The 26397-nt window shown below is 35.4% G+C and overlaps 3 protein-coding genes and 1 long non-coding RNA gene across 5 annotated transcripts; 2 read left to right on the top strand and 2 right to left on the bottom strand.

The window, feature by feature from the left end:
* Positions 1-7758: 7758 nt before the first annotated feature.
* On the bottom strand, positions 7759-10944 carry LOC113108866 (aprataxin and PNK-like factor). The gene is given in 4 exon segments (XM_026272230.1): positions 7759-7816; positions 7818-7935; positions 9581-9639; positions 10868-10944. Coding segments are annotated over 4 exon segments (312 nt in total).
* A 1753-nt stretch (positions 10945-12697) lies between these two features.
* On the bottom strand, positions 12698-16080 carry LOC113100608 (uncharacterized). Its single transcript, XR_003292293.1, has 3 exons — positions 14663-16080; positions 13912-13996; positions 12698-12891 (listed from the first exon to the last, which is right to left on the bottom strand). It is a non-coding gene; the product is annotated as an uncharacterized LOC113100608 (long non-coding RNA).
* A 4525-nt stretch (positions 16081-20605) lies between these two features.
* LOC113048929 (F-box only protein 48-like) lies at positions 20606-22566 on the top strand. 2 transcript variants are annotated; one of them, XM_026210940.1, is made up of 3 exons: positions 20606-20707; positions 21002-21309; positions 21406-22566. In XM_026210940.1, the coding sequence occupies exons 2-3, from the start codon at positions 21004-21006 to the stop codon at positions 21565-21567; spliced, it is 468 nt and encodes a 155-aa protein (XP_026066725.1). In that variant the 5' UTR covers positions 20606-20707; positions 21002-21003; the 3' UTR covers positions 21568-22566. The 2 variants fall into 2 exon arrangements, with proteins under 2 accessions (XP_026066725.1, XP_026066798.1); XM_026211013.1 differs by having other exon boundaries at positions 20632-20707; positions 20809-21309.
* Positions 22567-23084: 518 nt separating this feature from the next.
* LOC113048863 (CB1 cannabinoid receptor-interacting protein 1-like) lies at positions 23085-26034 on the top strand. The gene is made up of 3 exons (XM_026210820.1): positions 23085-23539; positions 23904-24048; positions 25020-26034. Exons 1-3 carry the CDS (start codon positions 23361-23363, stop codon positions 25182-25184), a joined length of 489 nt encoding a protein of 162 aa, XP_026066605.1. The 5' UTR covers positions 23085-23360; the 3' UTR covers positions 25185-26034.
* Positions 26035-26397: the final 363 nt, after the last annotated feature.

Below are 26397 nucleotides of genomic sequence, written 5' to 3'. Positions count from 1 at the left end.
CCTTTTAGTGCCACATTTCATTTCACAGTTTGAGTAACGATATAATAAATTCACATGCATTTGTTGCAGATCAAATTTAACCCACTTTTAGAGCCTGGATTTCACAAAACATGCAAGAACCATTGTAATAATTTGCAGAAATCAATGTCACAGGTATGTTTTTCTAATGAACCTGGGTTACTAGTCTTTGTGCCCATTCATATAGTGTCACTTGGCTGTTACCTGAATAAGAGCAAACTTTAAATAAAGCATTTATTATACAACAATTCATTCAAGCTAAATTCATTCATTTTTTTATTGCATTATTTCTGTCTCAAGGTATAAAAACAAGATCAAATGCAGTTTAATCAACTTTCACATTTTGTTTTCTGATTATTGCACATACAATTGTCCATGTTTGTTTTATCACATTTCCTTTAATTATATTAAATTTATTTTCATGGAAACCAAAATGCTGTAACTATAATGGATAACAGTCACATCTGGAGTCAATCTGGAAAAACAGTCTGGATGCACAAACTCCAAGTTAAAGCTACAATAATATCTGTTTTCACTAGACAAGAGCAAGAGGAACGTAAAAAAACAAAAATAAAAAAAAAACATTCATTTAAACACTGCAATTGTTATCACTCTGGGATCTTAAAAATACACAAATTGTAAAGTACATTTTCCTTGTGTTTAATCCATATGCACACATGGGTAAATAATGCAGTTTTGTGCCAAATCTATAAAAAGATTGTTTCCGTACAATGCCATCAATGGTTTGATCATATTTAAGACTTTCCGAGTCATTTAACGCACTGAATAAATAGAAAAACATGAGCAAGCAGAGCTTGGGAGATATAAAAGTGAATGAAATCACAGTGTAACAAGTCAAGAGCAGCAAAAAAGCCATCACTAGAAGAACCGCTAGTCGCCTTGCACATTAGGAATTAGGAACAAATTGGCATCAATGTGTGCCTGAATCTAAAAAACACATTCGTTCTGTTCTCAGTTAACTGCCTACGTAGGCTGCATTTTAAGATGCTATGTTTCCTCCGAACTCTTTGAATAAAATCATTTTAAGGTAGTGGATGAGGAGAGAAAAAAGGCTGATTCGAAATACTGAAAAATATCAATCACTAATTCTTGAAATCAAATTAACTATATAACCAGCCAGGTATGCACATAGGTTTTTCAGTCTGGTTCTCACAAGAGCGGTGACAGAGCACCTGGAGTTTTTGTTTGGTGCTCAAACAGGACATAGTGTGACCCATTAAATATAACTGTAAGAAATCGAATAATTAATAACAGAACTTTACAGGTACTGGTCATATAATTAGAATATCATCAAAAAGTTTAGTATTTATTTCACTAATTCCATTCAAAAAGTTAAATGTTATATTATATTCAATCATTACACACAGACTGATATATTTCAGATGTTTAGTTCTTTTAATTTTGATGATTATAACTGTCAATTTGATGAATTATAAATTCAGTATCTCTGAAAATTTGAATGCTACTTAAGATCAATACAAAGAAAGGATTTTTAGAAATCTTGGCCAACTAAAAAATTTACAAGAAAAGTATGAGCATGTACAGCACTCAATACTTTGTTAGGGCTCCTTTTGCCTGAATTACTGCAGCAATGCAGCGTGGCATGGAGTCGATCAGTCTGTGGCACTGCTCAGGTGGAAACTTTACACTGGACCTCAAGCAACATGAACTGTGTGCCTCTCCTCTCTTCCTCCAGACTCTGAGACCCTGATTTACAAAGGAATTGCAAAATTGTCTTTCATCAGAGCACATAACTTTGGACCACTCAGCAGTAGTCCAGTCCTTTTTGAAGTGAGACCCTTCTGTCGCTGTCTGTTGTTCAAGAGTGGCTTGACACAAGGAATGCGACAGCTGAAACCCATGTCTTGCATACGTCTGTGTGTAGTGGTTCTTGAAGCACTGACTCCAGCTGCAGTCCACTCTTTGTGAACCTCCCCCACATTTTTGAATGGATTTTGTTTCACAATCTTCTCCAGGGTGCAGTTATCCCTATTGCTTGTACACTTTATTTCTACCACATCTTTTCCTTCCCTTCGCCTCTCTATTAATGTGCTTGGACACAGAGCTCTGTGAACAGCCAGCCTCTTTTGCAGTGACCTTTTGGGTCTCGCCCTTCTTGTGCAAGGTGTCAAAGGTCATCTTTTGAACAACTGTTAAGTCAGCAGTCTTCTCTATTATTGTGTAGCCTACAGAACTAGACTGAGAGACCATTTAAAGGCTTTGCAGGTGTGTTGAGTTAATTAGCTGATTAGAGTGTGGCACCAGGTGTCTTCAATATTGAACCTTTTCACAATATTCTAATTTTCTGAGATACTGAATTTGGAATTTTCCTTATTTGTCAGTTCTAATCATCAAAATAAAATACAAAATAAACATTTGAAATACATCAGGATGTGTGTAATGAATTAATATAATATATTATTTGTATTTGTTAGGATTTAGATGTTTTTGATATGCGTGTTTATATGTCACAAGCTTCTGATCGTATTATTGTTATACTGTGACAAACACATTTAATATGCTTTGATAAAGAAAAAGCCACATGATGAATTCTGGGAGTGTCAATGTGTATGCATGCTTTAACCACTAATATGTAACTAAGGTATAAAGGTATACATTTTGAAAGGGTATCATCCCAGTGATAGCTGATTTAGTTTTTTACCATTAAAATTAATATACTTTTTGCAGTCCATGCAGTTCAGTTTAATTTAGGATGCTGCCTAAGGATACAACTGTCTATGTAGGCATCTCACTGTTTCGTAAAATGTTATGCCTCATTCATGAAATATGAAGAGAACAGATTTAAATAGTAGTTTTAAAAAGCATTCATACATAATCCAATTTAACATGACAACTTACGCAAGAGTGGAATTAAGGATGCAGATTTGTCCTGGTTGTTTGTCGCTGAGTGAACAGGGGCAGTGTTGCAGAAGTGTGAAGTGTGAAATCTAACAGCATATGTGGAGAACGTCATGGAACAAAAACAACGCATTAACAGGCACACAACATTGACAGACCATAGTGCTTTATCACTTTACTGAGCTAATGAGAAAAACAGACAAACCCTAATGGTTTTGGCAGTTCCCGCTCTTAAAGTTGGAATAGAGGCATGCTAGAAACAGAGAGAAACTCAATGTCTCTATTTATCTCCCTTCTCTAGGAGACTGTACTGATTTATAAACACGCAGCATTTCAGTGCAGCTGACACTCTTCATAAGCAGGAAAAGCTGCCAATTTATGCAGAAATAAACTCTATATACCACCACTCAAAAGTTTGGGGTCCATAAGATCAATATTGATCAATTTCCACAAAAATATGAAGCAGCTAAACTGTTTTCAACATGTTGTTGAGCAGCACATCGGCATAAGAAAAAGATTTCTGAAGGATCATGTGACGACACAGAAGACTGGATAAATTATGCTGAAAATTCTGCTTCGCATCAGGAATAAATTACATTCTAAAACATATTCAAATTGAAAATGTGTGTGTGTGTGTATATATTATTTATTATTATTATTTGACAAAATACAGTCCATTCGGGAATTTTTTTAAATAATAATTACCTCAAGTATCCCAGCAGTGATGGTGGTGGCAGCATCATACTGTGGGGCTTAGGGACAACACTGTCAATGTCCTAGCCTCCTGGGACCAGGGAATAGGACTTTTTGTCTTCGGTAGTGGACATTATATTTGACTGAATTTCTCGGAGAACTTGACGTTCTGTACGGAGCACATTCAGGGCTTTTCAGAGATACCAAATCAATGGAAGTTTCATCGTGACCACTCCTTCATCTTTAAAATGGCTGATATTAATTTAGTGATCAAATTTAACACTCTTATGGAAATATTATAATATTTTTTAATTGTCACTTAAATATGAATAATTTTTATCATAGATCAACAGCTCAAGAAAATGTTACGAAACAGGGTATTGATTTCCAGGGGACAGCAAATAGCATGTTTATTACACATTTTGGGAGACAAAACAAATGAATAGGGAAAGAATTGTGTGAAATCTAAGATATCATTATGAAAACCTGGCCAATTATCACTCCCATTATTACACTTCTTTTTTTCATTACGTGTTGCCCCAAAAACACATTAATATGCAAATTAGATAGTGTATAGATACTGTAGGAAACATTTTACACACATACTGCATAAAGCTAAATTCATATCATAACAATGTTATATCTTTCATAACATAAACGAGAATCATCTTTATACAAAGTCCTAAACCCTAACATTTTTTGATTATTATTATTTTTATTATTATTGCCTATTCATGTCTTTTTATTTTAAATCATTTTTCAATATTGTTATACTCAGCCAGTGAGCTTTATTTTTCTTATGCTCTAAACAATGTAATGACATCAAAAACATACTAAATTCACAAAAAATTTAAAGGAGGTTAAGGTGACTTAACCCTATCAAACACCTCTGGAGAGACCTGAAAATGTCTGTCCAACAATGGTCCCCATTCAGCCTGACCGAGCTTGATAGGATTTGTGAAGAAGAATAACAGAATATCTCTCAATCCAGGAGTGCAGAGCTTGTTGCATCATCCCCAAAAAGGATCGAGGCTGTAATTGCTGCCAAAAGTGCTTCAACTAAGTGATGAGTGAAGGGTCCGAATTCTTATGTAATTTTGACATTTCAGTTTTTTCTTTTTAAATTACAGGCATTTCTAAAATTCTGTTTTCACTTTGTCATTATGGGATTCTGAGTGTAAATAAAAAAATGTATTTAAACTAGTGTAGTATCAGGATGCAACATAAAACATATTAAAGTGAATGGGGGTCTGAATACTTTCTGAATGCACTGTACATGCAGCAGTGAGCAAAAACTATAAACACTGACCAACCTCAATCTTCTGAACTATATTTACACAATACAACTTAAAATGTAAAGGGTACTTAAGCCCATTATGGGCACTTGAAACTCTTCTTGTGTGTTGCATATCTGAACTCTTATGGATTGAACGGGGTGTCTGGATTTTTAATAAATTAAGCTAAAACCACAATTAAATATCCCTATACTGTCTAAATCGGCTGAGTTCAGCTGGCTATTCTTCAGGTCACTCATTCTACATGTGACCCAATATGCAACTCAACACAGGACCCAAAATAAATCTTTGTACAAACGTTGACAAAAAATGTTAATAACATAAAAAGATAAATAATAAAATCCTGAAAATAAACAATAAAATATATTAAATTTAACACAAGATGCATAGGCCCAACAATTTGAAAAAAAAAAAAAAAATCTGATGATGATATCTGAAAGCATTTTTCCATTTACATTTTTTAAATCAGTTTTAAGTATTATTTATTTTTCCCCCCTTAATGTTTATCTTTGGTCTTGAAGGTAGATGCATGGCTGATCTGTGTCTATTTTCTCTCCTGTCCAGGACAAATAGTGTGTCTGGAGGGATTGAGGTTAAGCCAAAAAAAAAAAACATATCACATTCATCTCATTTAAATTTCTAAGAACTGACAACTTCCAAAAATAGGCTTTGTAATTGTGACTGCGCTGACAGATGGGAGGTCAGGAATGAGCCTGTGTTGGTAACATGTTGTCATTTCACTTCTCTTAAGAGTTCAGCTTTAAATCCCTGTGAGCTGGGATACTCTGATTCAGAACAGACAGGCCACCAACGGCATGAACACAAACTGCTTGAGGAATGTGAGACAGATTAGGAAACCAAAAAGTGCCCACGTTGTCTTCTTCTAAAGGAGCATCCTCAATGAAGTGGAATCTTCTAAATGAGTGATTTTGAATCATGAATCATGCATACATCATGCAAAACAGTGTGTAAAATGCACAGGAGACTTGAATCCCAAATGATTTCACTGCAGTGCTGCCAAAGTAAGGGATGCTAGATGGTGGCATAATTCCTCTACCTACCTTCTGGGACAAACCTATGTTTGCAGCAGTGTTGGAATGAAGCGCATGTTTCCAGAAAGACTAAACGTCTGGCTCGTTTCATGAGCAAGTGCAACTGAAAGCAAATGTCACCACATGTCCTCCCTCACACAGTGTTCAATAACCCGAGATAGCAGAAAGAAACAGCATTCTCTCATCCGCCGAATAAAAAGAAACTGGAAACAGCGGCAGCTGGGACTAGAGAAAGAATCTCAAATCAACCCAGAACGAGCTCCTTTTAGATTAACAACCTCCACGAACACAGCAGCTGATGAAGCAGTACAGAGCAGCGATACTCACACAAGGTCATTTGAGGTCAACCAGATGAGCTAGACTATTTTCTAATTGTTGTTTTTTAGCTTTAATGATTTGAAAAGGAGGGTCTATTTGACACACTGTGCACAAGTAAGTGAACACAAACTATTCTGATTCGACTTCCATTTTGGGTATTAATGCTTTGTCTTATAAAATAGAAACAATGTACAACAGACAAAAGTCCAAAATACTTAACATGACAAAAGACACAATGGCTACAACTTAGTGCTTTGTATGACGTATAAAGCCTGTTTTAATCTGCTTAGATCAGCTGTTCCTCTTCTGAATGCTCAGATGTTAGTTTTCTAAACAGTGTTTGAACTGTTTTGGACTAAATCACAATGGCTTGGAAAGAGCTGTATCTCAAAATCATGGATTTCCTATTTAAGACTTGCTTGTTTTCTTCTCCGTTTAGTCACCCATACTTGCTCAGTCACAGTAAATCAGTTCATCTCTGAAACAACCGTTCTCCAAAATTGCAGCCCTCTGGGTTTTGGCCTAGAATTAGAAACGTAATACACATGTAATGCATGGTGAGCTCTTTGCTCGCAGAGTCTGTATTCGAAAATCATGCAAGCTGTCTACCTAGACAGCATTTTAAGGCATCCTTCCGATGTGAATGCTGTTCTAAAAGACAACCTGCCTACTAAGATACTTCCTTTTGTCCAAATTGTAAATATTGTTTATTCAGTACCTCTTGTGCACTTCACCTAAAGAGTATTAGTTGTGTGATGCACAGAGATACTCCCTAAGTAGTGCTCCAAACCGCTCATTTAGGGCTCCATTTCAGTCAGGATGCCAAACTCATAAAGCAGCAATGTTATTGTACCTTTGCTGTTGCTCTATAAATGTCCTGGCAGAGAAATAATGATTAAAGTTAAATATGAATGCCAAAAAGCATTTAAAAAAGTGCAACTAAACAACCATTACTGTTTCTTCAATGTTTATAATAGTGTTCATTTTTCCTATGACTCACAACCCTGGGCCAATCAAGACCCATCAGCCAGTCGGTAAAAAAAATAAAAGCCCACAAAACTATCATCACCTGAATTCTTACAAAACATCAGAAAATAGACTTATAAAGTAACAGTCTTTACAGAAACACGAGTTGGTTCTAAAAACAAACAAACAAAAACAAACATTAGATCGTGAAGAAAGTTGGAGGAAAAGTTCACCTAAAAACAAATGAAATCATGTAATTGGTCATTGATCACAGTGAAAGTAAGATAGTGATCTTTTAATGCCAAACTCCAGAAAATAAAATAAAATAAAACTGAAAATGAACTATAAAGTATGATAAAATATTATATATGACTTGTGCTAAATATACACACACATTAACTATTCCTTAAAATATGAAGGTAAAAATATTCAAACACTTAAAAAAGTGCCTCCTTATATAGTGTGTGAGATGTTTCATAGTTGTTGTGAAATTAGAGTCAAGAAGCTGTTTTCATGGAAAACTCCCAAAATGAAAGTCACTTCTTCCTCCTGATGAATGCATTTGCTTCTTTCTGCAGGCGTTTAATGTCCTCTGCCTCTGTCGTCTGATTCGGGCACATAGTCCAAGTCTTCATCCACCTCCTCCTCCTCACGCTCATCCATAATTAAATTATTTTCATAGTGACCATCATCCTCATCAGCAGCAGTCTTGGCTGGACAAACAAAACGGCATGAAATGTGATTTGAATGAAAGATTTTGGACCTGGTGTACACCTGCATTTTACACTGACCCCTTGCGATCACCCGAGAAGATATGGCTTAAGAAGATATGGCTATGCAAGATGCGGCTACAAGCTTCAATTTCTAAGATCTTCTCAAAGTGATAGTGCTCTTAAGACCGCTGCGAACATCTGAGGTTTCTGAAGTATCCGGCACGCACTGTTCTGGTTTCTGGAGGAAAATAAGCAAAACAGTCTGTGACTTCATGAAGCATTCAATGCAAATCAGTGAAACCACTGCTAACAATTAAACATCACAAAAGCCTGGTAGATCTTTCTCCTAATATTGATTTTGATTGCTGCTGATGCCCATGTGTGCAGTCTGTTCCTCCCCAGGGTTCATGCTGCATGTTTTCAATTAGTTTAAGATGACTTTAATTGTGTTAAATGTGACGACGGCCCAGAGGAGCCTCAGGTTACTCACCAAATATTACACAAACATTACGGTAAATCTAAGTGATGACCAATGCAACAAACCTAGCCATTTTAAATTAAATTACAGATATTAAAAAACCCAAAACCCTTCAGATGACATGCTGAATTTTAGGGAAGACACCAGAGAGCTGCTGCACTTAAATAACTGGACTTTTCCAGGGGCAAAATGACATTATGTTGTAGATTATGTGATAGTGATAGAACTGACTGAATTTATCAGCATCATTACCCCCGTCTTCAGAGTCACATGATCCTTCAGAAAAACAGCGGCTGGTTTTTCTTCAGGATTCTTTGAGAAAAAGGTTCAAATATTTACAATAAAAATAAAAAAAAAGATTCTGTCCATTTAGAAATTAAAAAAAAAAAAAAAAAAACGCACTGGTCCTGAACGTTTAAAATGTATGTTTATATACAGTACGTACTGTATATATGTATACACACATATTTGAATTTTCTCCCTGTCTGTACATTCAAAACATTCTGGATTTGAAACATTCTGAATATTTTTCAGCAACTGACCTTTTGTGCTCCATTTCCCAAAAAGCTATTATTCATTTCTTATTTAAAGTGCTCCATTATCAACTAAGTGCCTGGTCACTTGAGATCTTTAACCTTCCAAAGTATTTCGAAGCAGAGATTTATGTTTCTAATTCAAGCGGCTCATGTAGCTTTCGTGCTTTCCACTGCACAATTTATTACTGATGAAAACTTAAATGCAGGAAAAACCCTGTAAAAATCTGACAGCAGTCCAGATGATGATCACGGCTCACACCTCTCACATCATCACCACGGCCCTAGACAGGACGGAGGAAAGGAGACGAGACTGGCAAGAAAAACTGATGGCATTTTTTAACAATTAGGAACAGTGTTCTGGAAAGCGCGTCTAATATTTTTCCATTGCCATTCAGATGAAAACGATTTATTTCACATTAGAACAGCAATAATGTTTCGATTTAGCATGCACAGTTACAAAAACAAAAAAAAACAGGGCCATAAAAGCAAGTAAATAGACATTCTTCAGTGTAAAGTTAAGAGGACTGACTGAAACCTCTTACTCTTAACTAGTGGTGTCTGCTAAGGTAAGCTTCACCTTTATTATTGCTAATAATAAAAGCTAGGGATCTGAAAAAACCCTTCATCTTACGCCAAGTATTACGTGGTGATTTAGTCTGCTTGTACTCTTTCTTGTGGAGTAGATTCTTGCTGAAATATTGAAGCAAGCACAAAGAAAAAGAAACTTTAAACAAAAGCTAAAATGACACTTTGTCTAATACACTTTTCATTTAATGCAGGCAAATTTAAACACAGTTGTCATCAATGATATATTGGGATATTTTGCATACTTAAAATATCTTCTTTCAGACTAGTGGAAATAAAACATGCAAATTACACATTTAAGTGTTTATTTTATTATTTTTATACATTGGTGACTGTATATTTCAATTAAAGTAAATATTCTTGAAGGCTGCTTTCTTAAAATTAGTTGTTATGCCAAACTTTCCATCTTATATTCTGAGAATTTTACTGAGGGGTCTATATATATATATATATATATATATATATATATATATATATATTTATACATCAAAAATCTAATAAAATTATATATGAATATGCAAATTGTATATATATACAATTTGCATATTCATACAGAATTTTATTAGATTTTGTTCTGGCTGTTGACAATACTTTCTTAAATGTGGAGTGATAAAAGGAGATATACCAACGTGATCTCATGAGAATACGTGTGTATTTTTCCATTAAATGTGGTTCCACACGTACATTTACTTACGTTTTCATGCACATAAAAACTTACAACTTAGACGTATTTATAGCAGTAAAACGTACAAATACTTACGTGTAAGCAGGTAAAAAAACGTAAATAATCTAACGTAAAGTGTGAATATACAATATCCCCTCTGTAAAAACCTTTATGTCAACAAAATGAAACAAGAATTTTGAACCTGGCTTTATCCAGTGTTCAGATTTCTGTTCTGAAGGTGCATGCTAATTAGTGCATATTTCATTTGACAATGCCTTGCATGCATGTTTAAGCATAACATTTCTGAAAACTAGTGATACAACATAATTCTTAATGTCTTAACATAAGTCTATGATTCATCTACTGGGGAAAATAGGGTGATATCCATCAGTTAAAATGTTTAACCCATTAAACTGTGGTGTCTTGTCTTAATGTTGTGATCAGGAATCTCTAATCACAGTTATTCTTATAAAGATGTGTATAAGTGGACAGTCAGGAATGTTTTGCATTTTTCTTTCAAAAACCATTTTCACAGAGAAAGATGTCTTGAGTTCTTAAAGTTAGTTTTCATAATACAATGAGTTCTCAATACAAAAAATGATGTACTGTGCTGTTGTTAAACTCATTTGTCGTCAGCTGTAGCAGTGGGTGCCATACAGACACTCAGGCCTGTGTTCGTCAGCATCCTCTGCCTCCTCTTCCTCATAGTCGCTTTCTCTAGGGTGATGCACTCCTGAAAGTGGCATGAGGAAATACACAATTGCCGAGTGAAGTGAAATGCATGCTGGAACACAATAAAGGCAAATTAATTAAATCATGAGCATTCATGCAACTCAATTACACTGACAGCTAATCTAGTTGGAAATTAAAGTACTATTCAGCAGCATTTCCATTTATCATTATCATTTTGTGATCCTTCATAATTTAATATTTCAATTAAGCTGTCAACAGAATTAAACGCTGAAAAAAAAACTGTATAAATCACAACTGCCATCAGTTAGCGAAGTTATTTTTTTTTTTACCATGAACTTTCTTTATGATTGTCCCTAAAGGACAGTTTGGACGGCGCCCTCCAGCTAACGTATAGATTTTGTGTTTTAATCTCCCATCTTTTTAGGATTAAAAATAAACATCAGAGAATAAGAGATTAGGGAAATCGGTGTTTGTCTTTGAAATAACACCATTTCAGTCGAGCTAATTTACACATTTTAAGCGTCTCAGAGAAGCTTATGCTTGTGATGGTTTCATTATTAATCTTCTTCTAGGTTTTTATCTTGAGATGATATGAACTACATAAAACCAATTAGCAAATGCAGTGTTGATCTTCAAGGAATATTTTGAGTTATATTTATGCCATTATGCATAAAGATGCCTGAACGCTGGCTTTGTTTAAAGGTACAGTTTATAAATCAAAAATTCATTTAGAGTTGTTTAGGTCTCAATCTTGCGGTACAGTAGCTGTAGCAGGAGCTGCTGTAAGGACACGGTTTCCAACGCCGTGTTTTCACCTTGCTGGTGCTCGTTTTCCTCTCTGTGATCTTCGAGCTCTGTGGCCGTCCCTGGCTGACCTGAGAATCACTGACATCTTCTTCTCGTGTCTGACCTCGGCTCCCCTGCCACCTCTTCTTCTCTCCCCATCATCACACCGCTGCGGTTCTCTTCATCCGGGACCGATCCGACTCTGCTGCTCATCATCCTGTCAGGACATGCATAAATACTCTGTTCTGCAACGAAATACAGGTATTAGCTGTGTGTGACAATTCACGTAAACATATCTATCAGGATTTACAAATAAAATGTACTATTAAAAGTTAGAAAAAAACTGGAAATGTTTAAAATGACAACAGATTTTACAGTGATAAAAATGAAAAGCAAGAAAAAGTATTCACTAATATTATTTAATAATATTAATATACACAAAATGACAATATGCCGCCAGAATAACACTGATTTATTAGGTAATACAAACATTAATATAAACACAAAATGCGCAAGATTTTTATAGTTTACAGATTTTTTTTTTAAATAAAATGTATCATATATATTTTTACATTGCTAATTTTATAAAATGACAGCAACAGCAAATTATAAAAGTCAATGGATAAATAGTATAATTTATTAATGATAATACATAATAATAAAAACAATAATTACTGCTATTATGGATTCACGGTTTATAATAAAAATAATAATAATAATGATAATTTTGTTGTCATTAAGTACACAGCATTTATAATAATAATAATTATTATTATTAACAATCATCATTATAAAATTGTACCACCTTGTGATATTTATAATCTGCTGTTGCTATTATTTTATAAAACTGTATAATTATATAAACAGTGCACCCATCAAGTAACAACAAATTAAAAAATTTATAATATCTAATAAATAAAATATACTGTAACATTATGTATATGACATAGTATTTATATAACATAACATAACATAACATAATAGTAAACAATAATATAATGTAATGTACTGGGGACAATAATCCCACATTGTGCAGAATACGTCTCCAGAGTCACTCTTCAGTCCCTTCGCTTTCCTTCTGGGCATCTGTTCCTCCACCTCCTCTTCCTCAGATGACACCTGTGCAGCACGAGCCCGTTTGGGTCCAGTTGCCTTCTTGTATGTAGCTTCTTGTTTGGGTTTTGTAGGAGTCGCTTACACCGCTGAGCTCTCACCTTCTCCAAAACAGACAGAAAAAACACTATGTTATGGATGCTTAATGTCCAGATGGGCTCCAGATGTGACCTGTGGCACTGAGAAGGTCAGAGATGAAAGGTGACAGGGATGTTTTGCAGACAGAGAGAACAGTACAGTACGTGAGTCAGTCTCTCCAAACATCTCTCCATCACGGTAAGTGTGGACAGAGGAAACAGGGTCTGACGTGTGTACTGTGTGCTGAACATGAAGGCAATCGCTCAACTCTTGATTCATTCCAAAAAGACCAACGCAGGTACAAACAAGAGCTCTCTGGCTCTGTTGATAGTGACTAGAAAGTCCTTCCACACTGTGCTCGCTCACACACTGTAAACTGTTTCAAACAGTATTTTCAGTCTCAGACACACAAGACAGAAAATTACAGATGATGTTTTGAAACAGGGTCCGACAGATGAACAAAGGTACACTTACAGACTATGTGGATCAGTAACACTCAGCAAGGATGCATTACATTGATCAAAAGCAACAGAAAAATACATTTTTATAATGTTATGAAATTTAAATAAATTAATGAAATACATTTCTAAAAAAATAAACAACAAAAACAAAATATTGATTTCTCTCTGAAATTATATATTTTTAATTAATACGAAAAATTGCTTAAAATATTACTATTAAAGAAATACATATAAATAAATTAATATTAAAATATTAAATTATACATACAAAAAATTATCCTATGCACATTTATTTTTTATTTAAAATTAAGCTCACATTTGCATATGCATGGGAGTAATCCTGAGGATGAGGAGGACCTCTGGGCCAAATCTAAACCTTGGGTCGGAGTCACAGCACTGTGATTAATCTGACAAGTGGATGTGGACTGACTCTCTCTGCATTCTTCATTTTCTCCACTTTGTTCCTCAACAACAGGCTGAGAAGAGTTGCCGTGACGACCAGACACTAGCAGGATGTGTTCTTTCTTTTTTGAATAGGTGTGAACAGACAGAACACTGGATCTGTTGCCATGGGGACAGTACCTTTGGCTGATGTCATCATCCAGGCTGGTAAAATACGCTTCTTCTGTGGCAGATCAGACTCGTCCTGTTGACTCTTCATGGCTGCCTTGAAAATAGATAGAAAATCATAGTATATAAGGAATATAGTCAAGTAGGGTATAGAAGAGTATATAAAAATATAGATGTGTATAAAAAAGTTGGGTTTAGAGGAGGATAGATGAGAAAAGGAAAGCATATAGAAAATGAGCACAGAAAAGTACAGTCACAGAAAAAAAGTGTAGAAAAACATATATTAAATTAAATTATATTAAATAAAGTTGTACATTAAAATAAATAAATAAATATTAGCATTAAGCTTTTCTCTCCCCAGGATGATCTATTTTGGTGTAACAGGGAAGATAGCTTAATGTTTAGAAACATAAATTAACACATACAAAAATAATTGCAAAAGAAAATAGTATATTCAATAAGTCAATATTTTAGTGATTCGGAACAGTAGGTTATAGAATTATATGAATAGAGAAAAGGAGAAGAGAGAAATTACAGAATTGTACGTATATATATTATGGTATACAATGTAGAGAAGCATAGAAGAGCACATGGAAATTCCCTGATTTTCCATTATACATATAAAGATTTTTTTAATGCATAGGAACTCATACAAGAAGTCTCTTATCAGGGTTCCTATGCATTAAAAAACATCTTATCTACCTAACATCTTTAAACGTTAGGGTATAGTGTATGTGGTATTCACACACACACAAACGCACACCTCATTTGGAGAGGAAAGAGTGTGTGAAGCATCACCGGCTCCTTTATCTTCTGTGAGTGTGCCGCTTGGGCTCTTGGGTGTGCAGCTGTTGGTTTCAAGTGTGGCCGAGTCTAGAGAGGGTCCACTCCAACACTTTCCCAACTCCTCCTCAAACGCCTGACTGTTTCTGTCAAGAATCAGCAGGGAAAATCTTCTCTGCTTCTCTAAGTCAAGCACCAAACGTCGAGGCTTGTATCTCGCCAGTTTTTAATACTATTAATCTATTAACCATAAAAACAATCCCTCGTCAGCGTGAGCGAGCATGCCATAAAAAAAAAATACAGCCACCTAATATTAAGTCTAATTTCACAGATGAAAGGCATGACTTTTAAATGCATGCAAATCAGCTCATTCAGAATCAATTCGTCACAGCAGCACTCATCGCTTGTTTATCGTCTGGGCGTTATCAGAGCGTCTGTTTTGAACGTGTCCATTCAAGCCCAGTCTGCCTGTCTGCTCATTATAGAGAAAGACAATAAAAGTGTCCTTTGATCTGAACCCAGCGGTCACAGATTGGTTTCAAGGGAAAAGGTCAAAATAACCACAATCAACCAGACACATATTATCTTGACTAGAGGGAATATAGATAGATGAGATAAATGACTGGCCTTTACAAAAGGTGCTATTTTAAGATAACAAAGAATGATAACACTGCATGCATGTACGTATTCGTATATTCATGAAGTTGAGAATATTCATGAGGATCCTTCATTGAATCATCGTGAAACATTTGCAACCAATTTCGCTTCCATAATTTGACAATTTTAAACATGAAAACAATGCAGCACTTCATTGTTTCCATGAGGAATCATTTCGGATCGTAAATGTGCTTCAAACCAGAAGGAAGCCAAACTTGAATAGAGTAAGAAAATTTTATAAAATATTGCATTCAACGCCAATATTAACCCTTCCCTTAAGGAAGTGGAAGAAATAAAAGAGGAGGCTGCAAACATGTTGTACTCGGTCAAATCACTGCACTACAGACTGAGCTCTGTTGTTGCTGAATAATAAATGAATGCTTGTGAGAGACAGGCTGTATCACCTCGGGGTTTGGTCGTCGTCTTTGACACGCACCGTGTAAATGCATTTCCCAGGCATGAAAGAAAAGATGTCGCCCTCCTTTAGGCAATGCCACTAGTCCTTCTCCAGTGGCTGAGGGGAAGCCACAATGTTTGTCTGAATAAAACAAGTCTTGTACACACATTTACTTTGCCACCTTGTGTTGAAAGAGACAACGAGGAGAGAATGATATCAGGCTGGATTTGTCTCCTGTATGAGTACAATGGCTATATATTTCTGAAGCATGTGCACGAAATGCAAAGCCACAGCACTGACAATGATTTCTCTAAACAAAATGTCAAAATTCAAGCCAGTTTTGTTTTAGTATTACTTTTATTTAATGAATTTATTATATATTTATTATATCTTTTTTATTATTAATTTATTATATTTTTTATTATTAGAACGTTTTATTTAGTTGAGCATTTGTTATATATTTTAGTACTTGGAACAACTACGTATATATATATATATATATATATATATATATATTTTTTTTTTTACCCTTTTCCATCTCATATTTATATTTTGTTTTTTCAGCTTTTCACTTATTTATTATTGCAATTAAAAATACAAAAAATAACTGTTTTAGTTAATAATAAAAACAATGAATTGAGCTTGTGCAGCTGAAAAAAAGAGTATGTTTAATGAATAAACTCAATAATGTGAATATCCATGAGATTTTTTAAAACAAGGGCTTGTTATATACCCATAGTCGAAAGATCAATGCAGGCAAACATTACACAAATATCCCAGAAATCATGTTGCTATGACAGCATGACTAACAGGCAATAACGATGACACATGTAATTAAGAGAGACAGTTGCTCAAGAGGGAAAGATGCGAGGAGAGAGCTCATATTTAAAAACTTTTGATGTCTCAACATCAAAGGTGAGTGCCGCTTTTCTTCGACAGAAGAGTGTAAAATGACAAAACCTCCATCACAACTCTCAGCCAACATCAAATGACTAACAAAAACCTTCAGGCTTCAGACGCAGCTGTCCATTCTGGTTCTCAAGGACACTCTCGTATCATTCACCTGGAAGAGAGCAAAGGCAAAGTGAAAAGATATATAGCCCTTAGCAAAACAGTATGACAATAAATTGTATGTATGAATACTGTATGAATGCTTCTTGTGAATGGTAAAAATTTTGAGGGCGGTAAGATTTTTTATGGAGCATTATTAAAGTGACAGCAAAGAAAGTTTTTAATATTGCAAAAAAAAATGAGTTTCAAATAAATGAAGTTTTTTAAATTTCTATTCGTCAAAGGATTCTGAAAAAATATGTATCATAGCTTCCACTAAAATATGAAGCAGTAATAATAAGCAAAGTTTCTTGAGCAGCAAATCAGCATATTATATTGATGATTTATGAAGGATCATGTGACACTAAAGACTGGAGCAATTTTCCTCACTGGGATAAAAGACTTTCCAAGCCTTTGAACAGTGGTAGTGCAATATTCTATTTCTAAACCTCAAACATAAGAGTCAGGGTGCCATCTTGAGGGCTTTGATTGTCATTGCTGAATGATGAATGGCTCATGCATGAAACTGGAAGTATCATTTGTTTTGTTGCTCTACACTAAAGCAACATGAATAACATAAATACATGAACTCAGTGCAAAAACACTTACGCAGCCTTAATATAAAGACAGCCTTTTTTGGGTGATTCGTTCATGCCTACTGAGCTTTAAAATAGAGTAAACTTTTCGCCGCTTCTTGTTCTTGTGCATGAAAAACGCCGGAAGAAGTGATAAAGTTATTTATTTGTCGAACTCCGCGATGAGCATGCGCTGTATAAACATGCACGTGGACCTTTTCTAAATATTTACCCTAAAGGTGCACAAATTTTGTAAATACATAATATAAAATGTAGCCTCATGTGTCCCGCACTCTAACGCAGAATCGAAACAACTTCCGCTGAAGAAACGCGCATGCGCAGTGAGAACTGGGCGTTGTTGTGACGTTTCTGGCGTAAACAAAGAGTAACCCCAGAGTGCAGTCTGGACTATGGGGCGGGGCGACACTTCGAGGTGGAGCGACACGTGTCGCCCCGCCCATATTTGTTTTCCCCGCCTTTGACATTTTCCTCCGAGCCAGCAGGGAGCAGTTTGCGTTGAAACAAACAGAACGGTGGCAACTAAAGCAGCAGAGTAATAACGCTATTCCGTTGATTGCTTGAGGTGAGTAAAAGTGGTTGTGTAAATATCTTATAATATGAAATGCGATGTTCGATCATTTATTTATCCATGGTACGTTCAATTTGAATAATTATTGTTAATAATTGTTATAAATTGCTCATTTTATTGTTCTTTGTGGATTGTAACAGTACACTCTGTACGTGGCTTTAGTTCATAGGTTCGATTTTACAGAGGTATGGCATCACATTTGTCAAGTTTTTTGAACAGACATGCATGATTTTTGTGTGTATATTATTATTATTATTATTATTTTTCAGGATGACATGATCAGGAGGTGGTGGTGTTCTGTTCTCCTGGACAGCTTTACTCCGCAAATGTATGTAGCTGTTTGAATGTTGCTACATGAAACATTACTCTGTACTATATCTAGCAATATAGCTACCTCTTGACATTTGTTCTTTTAGAGCTCAACCACTGAGGGGAGGAACTTCACCATTCACCATGTCTTCAGGCCAGCAAAGCAGGTTATTTGTGCACATACATTCATTAAGAACTAATAATTATATATGTGTGTACATGCAGAGGTATTTTAGTTATTACAGCTACATAGTTGTTCAGATGTGAAATTGGTATTATATACAAGTACTATATTGGTCAGCACTGTGGATTATTTAATATATAGCTATCAGTTAACATCAGCATCAAAGACATTTTAAAACATTTCAGCTTAATTCATTTTCAGCGAGTTTTTTAAATAACTTCTGTTTGCGATCTAATGTGGATTTTGTTCACCATATAAGACAGAAATATTTATATTCAATGTAAAAGATCTTCATGTGGATCATGCATACAAATATATACAAATATCTCACTGGATTATTACAATTAATGGCAAAATGAATGTGTGGAAATGTAAACTAATATATCCTACTGACACACAACAGCAAAAGATATAAATAATTGTCTTAAAACAGTTTTTTTTTTTCAATGTGAAAATACTAACATGCCTAATACTTCTGCACAGTACTGTATATATTAAAATTTTATTAGTGGTATTATAAAAGAATGAGTATGCAGTTGTGACAACAATCTATAGAGTTTTTAATGAGAGTTTTAAAGCAAGGTTGTCTGCATTCAGTGTTTATACAATGTTTAATAACTTTTATATACATGTATAAATAAACCTATGTATGTTTTTGATTCAGCAGCTTCCACTGGAAATCCTCAGGGAAGTTATTTGTCAGCGGGTGATTCTCCATATTTGACACTTTCTCTGGTTTGCAGATGGTTTAGGGATGTGCTCCGAAGTTTTTCGGAAAGCGGCACAGTTTGTCTGGCTAGACAGTAAGATTTCCCTGTTTAATGCTCATTCTCCAATTGAATTTTATAGTAGAAGGCTGTTAAACTTTTTTTGTATTATTATTATTATCTTTCATGTATTTTGTCTTTACTCTATAAGTTGTGGCCAACTGGAAGAATTGTCCTCCTGTCTCCTGACCGGAACGAGTTCAGACGGATGTACAGCATCAGGGAATGCTTGCAGTGCAGAGCCCTTTTCAAGTTTAACCCACCAGGGTACAGGGAAGAGACCGGCGTGGTGATCTTCTGAGCTTTTGTTTACACAGGATTTTGTTCCAAGGACTGTTTTTTTTATTTATTTTTTTGCGGCATGAAACACATTTGTGTGTTAAGTTCATTGAAGGGAAATAGAGAATGGACTGAGATCAACTGGTTTTGATGTATTAATTGATGTCATTTAAAGTTAAACTTTGCAGTGTATAATGTTTTAATAAAAAAGCTATGGAAAACACATGCATGACAACAGGTTTCAGTCATTTACATCAGTCTATCATTCTTTAAGGTTTCTCATATTTGATGATAACATCATTTGCTATGCATTGCTCATAATGGATTCTTAGTTTAGTTGTGACAGGATTGTGAGGATTAATGAGGTTTTCAGTAGTGCAGTTCAGAAAACAAATAACAGAAAGTAACAAGTGTTTTTGGGCAAGTTCTTTAGAACCTGTATAGTTCCTTCCTTGCAAAAAGTAACCATGGATTTATTGTAGTAAAAATATTTGTTGGCATATTAATTACTGTGAGCTGTAATTATAAAAACACCATAGTTTTACTATAGTTACTGTAGCAGAACCATGGTAAATTTTCGTAGGGGCCAAGGGAATGTTCAGAATATTATTGGTGACGTTCAGAGACTGGTGACAATTTGTTACACACACACACACACACACATATATATATATATATATATATATATATACACACACACACACACATATATATATATATAATTTGAATATATAAATCAAGGTACTCCATGGCTATCTACATAACCATACTTCGCATAATATTGCCGTGTCATTTTCAAACCAGAGAGTAATGCCGAGGTAGCGTCTACACTACAGCCATTGAGGGAGTAGACCATTTATTTCTATTCTGTTCGTCGTAATCCAAAACTCTTTGTATTTATACGGGATGTTGTGGAAATGCAACAATAAATGCAAAAACACAACATTTATATTCACTTTTTAATTTATATTAAAAGTTTATTCATCTGAGTGTCTACTTCCGCATTCCAATCCTGCTAATAGCGTCATAATTCTCTATACCAATAAGCTGTAAAATCGTCACTCATCTCTACACCAATAAGCTCATCTTAATCATAAACCAATAACCGCTGATGTGGGCGGGGCGACACGCCCCATCGTCCAGACTGCACTCTGGGATACTTGGAGTAAACAAACGCAGACGTTTAAATCCTCGGCTGTCAACGAGACGCCTCCGCCGGTATGAATCTTTACAAATAACACATTGTTTTAATAAATATCATTAGTTTTTGGTGCTGTATGCAATAATATAGATGTATTTGTTTTAAAAATCTGTTTTAGACACAGGTTAGCTAGAGTTTCGTACTGTAGGTGGTGGTTTTGTCCACGAACGAACAGATGAACGTTACTGCGACCGTTCAAGTACACGCACACTATAACCTATGTAGTGCGTAAAGAATACATTTTTTGTAAGTCAAATGTCTGCACACTAATGGTGTTGGGCTTACTGAAAATAAAACTGAAACTCCTCTAGAGATGCAGAAGGTCTGTAAAAGGAGCAAGAGCGCCACCTTCAGCTCAGACCGAGGATCCACCTTGATGATCTCTGGAGAGCAGGATCCACTTCAGCAGAACTACACAGAGACCCTTCCTACAGAGATGAGCGTGAGGATCTTCAGTGAGCTGGACGTCAGGAGTCTGTGCCAGGCCTCGCTCACCTGCAGACACTGGAATGATATAATCGAGGGCAGCGATCAGCTGTGGAGGAGCCACTGTCTTACAGTGCTGGCTGTTTGTAGGAGGGAGGTGGACGGGGACAGGCTGGATGGGTGTTCATGGAAGGTTTGTGTTTTTGCTGTTTAAATGAAGTGATATTCTGCTTCATTTTGCTCCTGTCTCTGCTGTGTGTTGCTTATTTGCATTTCCTTTTTGTGCCAGGTTACTCTTGTTCGTAACTACAGGAAAGGCTGTGTAAAGCGGAGGTGGCTGAAGGGCCGATACAGTAACATCCGCTCTGCTGATGATATCCCTCCTAACAGTATGTGTCCATTAGACGTGGAGACCTGGGGAGAGATACTGGAGGCAGAACTGGATAGATAGAGCAAACAGAGACTTCTCTGGATCCTGCCAGTGGACTGAAATACATCCGCGGTGTCTTACAATGGAAACATTGTGACTGAAACACTTATTGTGCAAATCATTCTATGGAATGTTTTATAATCGGTATTGCAAAAAAAAAAAAAAGCACAAATGCTGTTGTGGTTAAAAATACATGATCATGTGGCTTTTGTTACTGTAATTTTTTTATGTATTACTGAAATTTGCTTGAGACTGTAATGGAAAACTATAGGTTTCATATGATGGAATCATTTTGCAGGTGGAACAGAGAGAGACCTTTTCTTTGCACTTTTATTTTAATTTTTTATAAATCAACAAAAATGTGCACATTTTGATTTAAGTATTGATTGTTATGTATGTATTAGATTTTTTTTTAGAGTCACTGCCAAAACATGTTTTGCCTTATATAATGCAACTATTATTTTATCAAAGCTAATATATTAATGAATATCATGTGTCCCAATGCTGTACTTCCCTCTTCATTGCTGGCCTCTCTTTCCATTTCGCTCTTTCCGCTATCTGTATGCATATGCCTTATCTTTATAACCACATAATAATTCAAAACAATATAGAAATATTGTTACATTTAAATGCACAATTTTTGCTATTTAAAAAAAGCTTTTTTGTACACAAAGTGAGAAATCAGTATGTATGGACTTGTGAAATGGAAATAATTTTTAAAAAGAGACTTCGAAAGAAATCCTGAATATCTTTTCAGTCCTATTAGACATTAAAAAAAATATTTTTTTACTACTAATAAATAGCATTGTGCCATCTCAAACTTGTAGGAAGGCATTAATTGATAAATACGTTAATTAATGGACTAGAGTCATGTGAATGATTGTGACTTTTTTTTCAGCTATTTGGACTCTCATTCTGATGGCACCCATTCACGGCAGAGGCTCCTTTGCTGAACAAGTGATGTTATGCTAAATTTCCCTAAATCTGTTTTAATGAAGAAATAAACTCATCTACATCTTGTATGGCCTGAGGGTGAGAACATTTTAAGAAATTTTTATTTTTTTTGGGTGAACTATTCATATGAATTCATAATGGAGGAATCTGTGTGATGAGAATATAACTTATTTTTTAACTTCTCTGATTACTCAAATTATGTATATTATTTTCATTCTATTATTTTAAATGGTTAAAATGACACTGTTACTCTGCCTGACTGTCCATTAAAAATTTGCACAGATACTGTAATTAAAACTTATGCTTTCTGCAAAGACTAAACTGCATACAAATGCATGCAAAAATGCATACACTCCTTCAAAAAACCTTCATTACAGACTATTAAAAATAGTTTATTTTAGTGCATTTAAAGTGTACTTTCACTAAAAATGGCTCAGTACTGATGGCAGTATTATTAGCGCAGCACCACGTGATTCTTCAGTTTCAGCACTTTGGACAGGGACTGTTTTTAATCGCGAGGATAACGGAGAAGGACACGAACACAGTGGGATTAGGATAGAAATCTAATACTTAATAAGATATTTACACTATTTTTGAATCCTAGAATACAATACACATGATAAAAATAAATATAAAAACAATCGATAGGACAGCAATGCCTATTTTAGCAATGCCATTTGGTGAATTGTATGAGACCATTTTAGCCATACACATATGCATAAATGTATTCTGCATTATTGAATGGGCGTGATGGCTTGTGTAGACGTCACAGCATCTCTCATCAGCTTCCTGGGACCATCCGCCATCCCGTTAATGACCGGGAGCCCTGAAAATACATCGACCTCCGTTATCTCGCAGCTATGGCCGACGTTCCAGCGATAATAAACATCGCGATTTCTTTGAAAATCCAACCCAATGACGGACCCGTGTTTTATAAAGTGGACGGGACGAGGTTCGGCCAGAGCAGGACAATCAAATTGCTAACAGGATCGAAATACAAAATCGAGGTGATCGTGAAACCCGGTAGCGCGGAGGCCGCGTAAGTCCATTCAATATGAATACGCGGTCAAATTGATCCGGTTTACATGCTCCTGTTATTATAGGTTGTTGCATACAAAACGTTCGCAATATTGAGGGCGAAAGCTGCACCTGCGCTTCTCTAACAAAGGAAATATATCGTGTTTGTGATATAAATACACTGCTGCTGTTTATACATGCATTAAACTCGATTGTTTGTTTGCGCAGTGGGCCTGAGTTATTTAGAAACGCTGTTAAATTGAACCATGGTGACGTGTTACAAGTACGAGTCGTTAATGTTTAATTGACAGAAGGAATTTCAGATGTGTGTGTCAAATAAGCTAAGCAGGCAGATAGTCTGACACATGTTTAAACTGGGTTTTCAGCACAATGGGAATCGGCGGAAAGAGCTTTCCATTGGAGCAGCAGTCCAAAGATGAAGAACAGATCGTCTACAATGGCTCCTATGACACTGAAGGAGTGCCACACACCAAGAGCGGGGACAGACAACCTGTGCAGCTCTTCATAGAGGTGACGAAACCAGCCGGGAATAGAATAGAACAGAATTCATTATGAACTGCAAGATTCTATTGTTCATGAGGATTTGGGATTTTAAGCTAAACTCAGCCTTAGCATTAGATTTCACTTGAACCGCAGTGTTTTGGCTACGGACCTAAATGGCACCTCAAATTACTGAGCAGCTTGTGCTTGTGTTACTACAAGACTCCTGATTTGCTCCTGACAGATGATAAAACAGGCAAACAAATCATAGTTTTGAGTCATATGTGGAGGTCAGAATGTCATACAGTTGGGGGATGGGCTCTTTGACCTAAAACTATACCAGAACATACAGCAAACTCATATAAACACCATGCAAACTAATGCTTGAGAAATTTTGCCCAATATTGTTATTTACAAGAGCCTATACATTAATGGTAATCTCCAAAATATATTTCAACCTTGAAAATTGTATTTTCAGTTTTTATTATTTTATCTATCCTAAATTAAATGGAAAGCAAGTGACAATAATGAAAAAAAAAAACTAAAAAAATTTCACTCAGAAATTACAAATAAAATTTCATGAGAAAAAAAACTTCCCAAGAAATGGTAAGTAACATTTAATTAAATTTGAAATTTTGAAATAGGAAAACTGAAATAGTATTCTCTTGTTAAATGTAGTGCAATAATCTGTTTTTTTTTTACAACTTCAAAAAAATAAGTGCAGACAAGTGCAACATGTGAAAAAAAAACTACAATTATAGACTGCTAGCTTAATCAGTCTAGTGAGTTTGCTGCTGTACATCTAGTTAACAAATAAAACATTGTTTTTCTAACAATGTCGAAGCATTTTCTTTTTGTTAATTTTGCAGTGTGTCATGGAAATGCAAGCATGTAATCATTCATGCATCTGTAACTAAAGACAAATCACTCAGCCAACTAATTAAGTAGAAAGAACTGAACTGCAAAATGTTTTTAACCTCCCATCTTCTTTTTGTTGCCAGTTCAAAGATGCCGGCATGTTTGAAACCGTGTGGCAAGTGAAATACTACAACTACTACAAGAGAGAACACTGCCAGTTCGGCAACAGCTTCAATTGCATCGAGTACGAGGCCAAGCCCAACGAGACCCGCAGCCTCATGTGGATAAACAAAGAGGTTTTCCAATAAAACACCAGTGGAGTGGCAGCAGCAAACCTGCACAATATGTCCTATAACCATCACGGGGCCGCAGTGTGCGAGATAAATGTAGTGCTCAAGTGAAAGAAGATGTGACTATTAAAGGCTCAAAACAAGTGATCCATCAGGGAATCTGTTCATCAGTCAAGCACTGCATCTATTTGTTGTACCACTGGTCATGCATGATGTGAACATTTCAGTCTGAACAGAATTTCTCCTTATTTATGTCTCCTCCTCTTTATCATGCCTAAGCTGGTGAAATAAGATGGTGATAGTCTCCATGGGAAGGGGTTTTAAATGAGACTTGCACAGAACATATCCGCTCTATTATGGTTACAAATACACCAAGACGATCTTTCAACAAGACTCAGATGAGAAAACTGCACTGCAGGCCTGTATTTAACCCAGTGGTTTGCTGTTGTAGAGACGGGCAGTGCTCTAAAATGCTTGCTCAAAAAGGTGCTGTATGAACATACACAGGCTATACATGATACTCTTTATTAGTATGTATAATATAATATTATATAAGTGAAGACCTGTTGTTTAATATTGTGGACTTTTGAGACCAGCGTAAAACAATTATATGTGACAGACATGTCTGTTACTGTAAAGGTGTGAATGGATGTTTAATTATTTCCTATTTTGTGTTACAAGCTTAAACTGTTTTTTGCCTATTTTTCACAGAAGCATTAGTTCACTGGTGCGGGTTAGAAGTGAATCAGAAAAGCAGTCAGTGCTTATTTTTGCTTAATTCTATGCCTATTTTAACTCATGTTCTAATGCATTGTTTGCTCGTGGGATGTCTGTATGTTGCTGAATATCAATCTTGATTTTTGTGTGACTTTGAGCCAAACTTTTCACTTTTTTTGTAAAATTATAAACAATCTTGTTGCTTGAGGTTCTGTTCTGTTTTAATAAATACATGTTTTAATACAATACCAGCCAATAAAGACCAAAAGAAAAAGAAAAACATACAAAATATGCAATACATTGAAAATAATATATGTCGTGGTTATTTTTAACTTAGCATATTGTTATAATTGACTTTATTCCTGATATACATTACCTACAACAGGCAGATATTAAAAATTTTATACAAAAGCAGGCCTCACAAAAAACACCCCAAGGCCGATGAAATATGCCACAGCAAGAACAAACAATAAAATAAAGGAAACAAAGATAAAACAATTTAAAAAGAGAAAAC

Source organism: Carassius auratus, chromosome 1 (assembly GCF_003368295.1).
Source record: "Carassius auratus strain Wakin chromosome 1, ASM336829v1, whole genome shotgun sequence".
Classification (NCBI taxonomy): Eukaryota; Metazoa; Chordata; class Actinopteri; order Cypriniformes; family Cyprinidae; genus Carassius; species Carassius auratus.
The sequence above is the reverse complement of the archived record's forward strand: the minus strand, read 5'-3'. Positions and strand labels throughout refer to the sequence as shown.

Excerpts from the sequence above, each read along its gene's own strand:
- LOC113048929 (XM_026210940.1), top strand. The coding sequence starts at position 21,004 with ATGCAGAAGGTCTGTAAAAGGAGCAAGAGCGCCACCTTCAGCTCAGAC. Across the intron at positions 21,310-21,405 it reads TGGATGGGTGTTCATGGAAG|GTTACTCTTGTTCGTAACTA; the intron begins GTTTGTGTTTTT and ends TTTTTGTGCCAG.
- LOC113048863 (XM_026210820.1), top strand. The coding sequence starts at position 23,361 with ATGGCCGACGTTCCAGCGATAATAAACATCGCGATTTCTTTGAAAATC. Across the intron at positions 23,540-23,903 it reads CCCGGTAGCGCGGAGGCCGC|CACAATGGGAATCGGCGGAA; the intron begins GTAAGTCCATTC and ends CTGGGTTTTCAG. Across the intron at positions 24,049-25,019 it reads CTGTGCAGCTCTTCATAGAG|TTCAAAGATGCCGGCATGTT; the intron begins GTGACGAAACCA and ends TTTTGTTGCCAG.